Source organism: Montipora foliosa, chromosome 5 (assembly GCF_036669935.1).
Source record: "Montipora foliosa isolate CH-2021 chromosome 5, ASM3666993v2, whole genome shotgun sequence".
NCBI lineage: Eukaryota > Metazoa > Cnidaria > Anthozoa > Scleractinia > Acroporidae > Montipora > Montipora foliosa.
In genome coordinates, this window is record NC_090873.1 from 14,636,134 (window position 1) to 14,643,633 (window position 7,500).

At 43.7% G+C, this 7,500-nt stretch overlaps 2 protein-coding genes across 2 annotated transcripts; both read left to right on the plus strand.

Moving 5' to 3' along the window:
* The first annotated feature begins 355 nt into the window (after positions 1-355).
* On the plus strand, positions 356-874 carry LOC138002202 (uncharacterized). The gene has a single exon (XM_068848282.1). The coding sequence runs from the start codon at positions 356-358 to the stop codon at positions 872-874; it is 519 nt and encodes a 172-aa protein (XP_068704383.1).
* A 1,878-nt stretch (positions 875-2,752) lies between these two features.
* LOC138002203 (uncharacterized) lies at positions 2,753-3,361 on the plus strand. The gene has a single exon (XM_068848283.1). The coding sequence runs from the start codon at positions 2,753-2,755 to the stop codon at positions 3,359-3,361; it is 609 nt and encodes a 202-aa protein (XP_068704384.1).
* Positions 3,362-7,500: the final 4,139 nt, after the last annotated feature.

Sequence of the window (7,500 nt, forward strand, 5' to 3'; positions counted from 1 at the left end):
GATCATAGCTAAAGAGATCGCACATGATACTGCAGATAAAGGAATAAACTTTGTACTAAACGAGCCGACGAAGGAACTCATCAACGTCACTGCAGTAGTGAAGATGTTTGAGCAGGATTTCGCAGAGCACAGAGGCACGCACGCCAAGAGTCTCTCAATGGACAACCGAAAATTCCTAAAAATAGTCAAAGATGGTATTCACTGAACTGAAGATGATCACTACGAACTCCGTCTTCCACTCAGAGACGAAGCCATAATCCTCCCAGACAACAAAGAAGTAGCGCGTCCATGGCTGAACCAGTTAAAGAAACGATTTGCGAGCGATGAGCAATATCGAGAATAATATGTTAAATTCATGAATGAAGTGATCAACAAAGGCTACGCTGAAGTAGTACCAGCCGAAAACGCAACCAACAGAGCCAAGAAGAACATATGGTACATGCCACATCATGGATTGTATCATCCAAAGAAGAAGAATTTTAGAGCCGTTTTCAATTGCGCTGCAACTTACCAGAATCAGTCTCTGAACAAAAACCTGTTACAAGGACCAGACCTGACGAACAACCTGGTGGGAGTGCTGACAAGATTTCGTCAGGAGCCAGTCGCCTTCTGCTGTGACAATGAAGGCATGTTTCATCAGGTGCGAGTCAATGAAGAACACAGGGACTTGCTGCGTTTTCTCTGGTGGCCGAATGGCGATACAGCAAAAGAACCACAACAGTACAGGATGACAGTCCACCTATCTGGAGCCACGTCCTCCCCTGGCTCTGCAAATTTCGCGCTAAAATCTACGGCTGACTTCTACGTGGACGACGGTTTAAAGTCTGTAGGCATCGTTCAAGAAGCAGTCAAACTCATTAAGAACACAAGGTGATGTGCGACAAAGGTGGTTTCAATCTACACAAGTTTGTGTCAAATAGCAAAGAGGTGTTAAAGGGAATTCCAGAGTCCGACAGAGCAGATGGCATAAAGGATATAGACCTGGACCTCGACTCACTTCCCCTGGAACGCCCGTTCAGTTTAGTGGTGCGAACGAGATCGACTGTTTTCAGTTCCGAATCATTCTCCAGGACAAACTGTGTACCAGGCGAGGCATCTTATCCACCATCAGTTCCATCTTTAATCCTCTGGGTTTTGTTTCCCCACTCCTCCTACAAGGCAAGGCCATTCTACAGGAGCTGTGTCGACAGGACTTAAATTGGGACGATCCCATCCCTGACGAAACCAAAGCCAAGTGGCAAAGATGGTGAACAGAACTGATGCAGCTGGAGAGCATATCGATCCCTCGGTGTTTCAAACCAGATAACTTTGATCGTGTGATCAGAACGGAGTTGCATCACTTCTCAGTCTTCTCAGTCTTGTAAACAAAGACGGACGCATTCACTGCGCCTTTTGTAATGGGCAAGTCCAGAGTGGCCAGTGACTATACCTCGCCTAGAGCCAACTGCAGCTGTGTGCTCCCTCAGGGTAAGCGAGCAGATTCACCGAGAGCTCGATTACCCAGTCGATCAGAACTTCTCCTGTACTGATAGTAAAGTGGTTCTGGGCTACATCAGCAACGAAAGCAGGCATTTCCACATATTCGTATCGAACCGAGTCCAAGAGATTCAAGACAGCACCAGCGCCACTCAGTGGAAGCACGTGGAGTCACAAGATAACCTAGCTGACGAAGCGTCTCATGGAATGAAAGCGCGAGAGCTGCAAGATTCCTGATGGCTCCTTGGACCAACATTCTTATGGAAGAAAGAGAACAAGTGGTCAAACTGCGACAAGGTTGACCACAGCCACAACGTCCGACCTGATGACCCAGAGGTTAAAAGGTCAGTGGCAATGGCAATAAGAACCATGGAAACATGCTACCCTGACATCTCTAGAAGGATAGACCGATTCTCTGATTGGTTCAGAGCAAAGCGCGCAGTAGCGATCTGCATTAAGTAGCTGAAAAGGTTGAAAAATCGAGTAAACAAGGCCAAAGAGGAAACTTGTGAACTTAGTGTCAACAATTTAGAGGCCGCTGGAGCTCTCATTATTCGTTCGTTTCAAGCAAGTGCATTCTGAGAAGAGATCGACACATTGAAACAAAACAAGCAAACCGAAGCCGAAGAAAATAAAGAAAACCTTAAGTTCCACAGTGCTATTTATAAGCTTGACCCGTTCATCGACAACGAGGGCACCCTGTGAGTAGGCGGTTGATTAAAGAATGCAGACTTGCTACCACCCATTAAGCATCCAGTTATCCTCCCCAGGGGTAGCCACACGTCAGCTCTCATTGTCAGACACTTCCATGAGCATGTTGGCCATGAAGGGAAAGGAATCACTCTTAACGAAGTACGCGCCAATGGTTACTGGATCATCCGAGGTATATCTGCAGTAAACAGCATGATCAAGTCATGTTTCAAGTGTCGCAGACTCTGTGCCCCAGTGGTCAAACAGAAAATGTCCGATCTACCAGAGGACCACCTTGAATGCCACCTGTCATTTACATACTGCGCAGTCGACTACTTCGGCCATTCAAAATTAAAGAAAACAGGAAGGAGATTAAGCGCTATGGCGTCTTATTCACCTGCATGGCTTCAAGAGCATTAGGACCTGTACGTCAAATACGCTGCGACCAAGGAACAAATTTCGTATGAGCTCGGAGAGAGCTTAAAGAAGCTCTTGCAGAAATGAACCACAACCGCGTTAAAGTGGAGCTCCAAAGATGGCATTGCGATTGGATCTACTTTAAGATGAACGTGCCGCAGCTAGCCACATGGGTGGAGTTTGGGAGAGACAAATTAGAACTGTACACTCCGTCCTTTTCTCTCTCATGGCAAGTAATGGAAGCCAGCTCGACAACGAGTCCCTATGGACATTGATGTGTGAAGTACAATCGATAGTCAACAGTCAACCTCTAACCGTCAACCAGCTAGCTGATCCCTACTTGCCAGCGCCACTCACCCCTAACCACCTGTTAACCATGAAGTCCAAGGTACTGCTAGCACCCCCTGGAACCTTCAAGCCAGCCAACATATACACACGCAAGCGTTGGAGACGTGTACAACACTTGGCCAACGAATTCTGGTCGCGTTTGCAGAAGGAGTTCCTCCTCAGCTTGCAAGAACGTCAGAAATGGTCGCGACCTCGCAGGAAGCTGACCATCAAAGATATTGTCCTTGTGAAGGATAACAACACAGCTCGTAGTATGTGGCAGCTTGCCCGTGTCGTTGCCGTGTACCCAAGCGGAGATGGACAAGTGCGCAAGGTGCAGGTGGCTCTTGCGGACAGCTGTCTGGACAGTAAAGGCAAGAGAACTGGTGAAATGCCTTACCTGGAAAGACCCGTTCAGAAACTGGTGCTCCTGGCATCAGCATGCGAGTAGAGACCGGGAAAGCCCCAGCCGAGGAGCCTACCACTGAGGACGAGCTGTGAGCACTGACTCACAGTTATACACAGTGACGTCATGAACACCTAACATTCATAGTTACAGTTATATAAGCAGTAATTAGTGAAATATAAATATTTCAGGGGAGCCATGTAAAGGACCCCAGAACGAGACTCATCTATTTCCGTAGTGATTACAAGTGATTCTTTCTGATTCGCTTTTTTTAATTATCTAGTGTTACGTCATTAGGTTTACTCGTGGAAATATTTAGTACAAAATAGCGGCATCTTGCCACTAGCTTTGAGTCCTCGTTAGTTTTTACCTTGATTGGAGAGCCTTCAATAGTAATAGAAGTTTATCAACTCACCCTTGGCCCTTGAATTCAAGAGGGAACCGATGTGTAAGTGCAATTACTTTAATAACTTTGTTTTTTAAGCACGTGGTTCCCTCCACGTGTGGAATTCAAGTCAAGCACGTGACATCGCCCGAGAAGAAAATTCAAAGTACATTTACCGTAATTTCCGGGCGATTACCCATGGGTAATGTATTAATTTTTCCGCAAACAGTTCTTGGTGTGGGTTATAGGAAGGTGCGGGTATTGTGATAATTTTTAAATCTTCCGGTATAGTTTTAAAACCGTAAGTGGGGGAAAAAAAGTCATCAATGAAACTGTTCCTAAAAACTGTATATTGCCTTATATATCCTGCTTTAATTGCCTAATTAACTTAAATGCTCTCGATGAAAACCAATGCAAATTGAAAACATATCAACAAATATCGTTGGCAATCAAAATCGTTTATTACTTTCTTACTTTGCTAATTTCAAAGCAGCGAGCTTCTTTGTTTAGTTGAAAATAAAATATTATTCACTAACTGGAAAAAGAATAAAAATGTGAGATAGCAGGCTTTAAAGTAAATCACACACGAAAACTGATGCCGATCAAAATGAAGAGACAAAACACTTGTCCTAGTAGCATTTTTGGCGGTGTTTGGTAATTTACATTTTTCTCCAAAATAAATAATCCAAACTAACTATACCATGCTTCTTGGTACACATTACTCTTTCAAACTTGGAAGTGTGAGTGAAATCGATTTTTCAAAGTTTGCCATCTGCTGTTTGATTTTTACAGACATCCACTCTTAAGTGACTGTCAAACAGTTTGTGTAAAGTTTTCGTAACTAGGACATGTCTATTGATATTCCATACATATAGGAATTGATAGGAAAGTGAGCGAAATTGGCGGTATTGGTTTATTTCTGGTGACCCATTTTGATGCTGAGCTGGCAGAAACAGCTTTTAGAATTGCCCATGTGTGCATGCACTCAGCTGAAAACCGTTTTGAGCCTCGTTAAGGTTCAATTTAGTCTTTTCAGGCTTGTTTAGTAGTTTTTGCTTTGAGAACAGATCCAGAAGTTTCGCTTCATGCAGTTTAAGCGCATTTTGTAAGTTTTGGGAAGCCAATTCAGTTTACCAGCTCCTAACAAATGTAAGTGTAGTTTTTCATAGAGTTTCTGTTCACGGTTAGTTCACTTTACTAAGTAAGTTTGTGTATCTGTTTGTTTTCTAGCCTTAACAACTTTGCACCCCATGTGTTGGGTTCCCACCATCATTAATTTCTCACAGTAATTAATGAAGAATAAAGCATCTTTGAATTTTTGTTGTTGGAGTTTTCTACTCGTAAGGAGATTACACGTTCTGTTGTTGAAGCATGCATGGACTCTGGAGGATACTTAAATGCAACTTCATCACACCAGACATTGCACTAAGGTTTTTCTCAAACTGCCTAATAAGTCCCCTTTTGTTATAGGAAGTACTCATTGTAGTGTATGTTCAGTGCATCCTACATGATGTTTCTAGGAGTGCAAAGAGTGATGGGATTGATTATTATTAAAAGCATGGCGGATTAGATTCGGAGTGTTTCTGGTGTGGCTTGATAGTCCATTGGAATCGGTTTCAATACGCGATTAAGACACGACATCTGGCGACGAGGATAATCTTTTAGGTCGTGAGAGTTAAATTATGGCCTCCATAAAAGTGGATGATCTACTAACAAGTGTAAAACCCTTCGATCCGAACGGCAAACCTTCGATCATTGGCCGGCGATGGCAACTATGGATTAAAGGTTTTTCGCTATATGCCGACCGCAAGGGCCTCATCATCCAAGCAGATAAAGCTGACAATAAAGTGCAAAGAAGGGCTCTACTTTTGCATTGTGCCGGGGAACAAGTGCAAGACATCTTCGAAACTTTGGCTGATACAGGCACAGCGGCCAAGTATGAGAAAGCCGTGGATGCGTTGAACGCATATTTCATTCCGAAGGTAAATTCGATGTTCCGAAGTATGAAACAACAAGAGGGTGAGACGGTGGCTCAGTTCGTGACCAGGTTACGACAAGTTGTGAAAGATTGTGATTACGGTAATCAGGCGGATAATCAAATTCGAGATCAAGTTGTTCAGCGGTGTACATCCCATGGTTTAAGACGGAAATTGCTTGAGAAAGGTGACACTTTAACCCTAGAAGTTCTACTTAACACTGCAGCATCATTTGAGGCTGTGCAAGCTCAACTGGAGAATATGAAGAGTAAAGGCATTACCGTGAATCAAGTTCGTGACTCAAGCACAAACAAGCATCATCATAAAGGGAAGAAGACATCGGGTGAGCCTGGAAACAAAACGTGTTACCGATGCGGCAACAAAGGACATTTCGGACGAGACCCTGAATGCCATGCGAAAGGAAAAACCTGCAGGTCATGTGGTGGTGCTGATCATTTTTCATCGCAATGCAGAACAAAGGGAAGTAAACATAGAGGCGATAAGAAGCCAAAAGAGACCATACCTACTGTAGACGAAGTGCTACAAAGCCTGAACCAAAGCACACTATTTAGTAAGCTTGATTTGAAGTGGGGATATCATCAATTAGAACTCCATCCAGATTCCCATAGCATTACTACCTTTATCACTCACTGTGGATTGTTTCAATACAAGCGCCTTATGTTTGCAATAAGTTCTGCCCCAGAAGTGTATCAGCATGTTATCCAGCTAGCACTTAGTGACTGTGAGGGAGTCGCTAACATCTCTGATGACATAATTGTACATGGCAAAACTACCAAGGAGCATGATGAGAGACTAAAGCAAGTCCTGGAGAAACTGAAAGAGACGACCTTAACTCTTAATGCAGAAAAGGGTAAGTTTCACATGACCAAACTAGTGTTTATGGGACTCATGCTAACAAACCAGGGCATTGGTCCACTTGAAGAGAAAGTGAAAGCTGTTGTTGAGGCGAGAGAGCCGCAGAATGCATCAGAAGTTAGGAGCTTCCTGGAACTTGCTAACTACAATGCACAGTTCATCCCAGATTTCGCCACAAAGAAAGGTGTCTGTTTCAAGTTTGGAAACGAACAGAGAAAAGCATTCAATGAGCTGAAGAGCAGATTAGCAAGTGCTGAAAACCTTGGGTATTTTAACAAAGATGCCAGGACACTAATTATAGCTGATGCAAGCTCAGTTGGTCTTGGCGTGGTACTTGTTTAAGAGCACAAGGAAGAAAGAGAGTTATCAGTTATGCCAGCAAAAGTCTGAGTGACGTGGAAAAACGGTATTCTCAAACCGAGAAAGAGGCGTTGGCAGTTGTTTGGGCGTGCGGACGTTTCCATGTGTACCTGTACGGCATTGAATTTGAACTATACACAGATCACAAACCATTAGAGACAATATACTCAAACAAATCAAAGCCCTGTGCCAGAATTGAGCGGTGGATTCTGAGGTTACAACCATACAGTTTCAAAGTAAATACCTGCCAGGAGAGCAGAACATTGCAGATTCGCTATCACGCTTACTTCAAGAAGAGAACCAAGCAGTTTCAACAGTAGCGCACAAAGTATCAGATGAATTTGTCAGATTTGTACAGTAACCTCCACTCCATGCACAATGATGACACGCGAGATTGAAGATGCATCAGCAGAAGATGAAGGACTAAGTGAGTTGCGGAATTGTATAGCGGGGGGAACTTGGAGGAAAGACCAGCTCAAGTAGTACATACCTGTAGCCAGTGAACTGTGTGTGATTGGGAAGCTTATCCTCCATGGTACGAGAATCGTAATACTCAGCAAGTTGAGATCCCAAGTTCTTACGTTAGC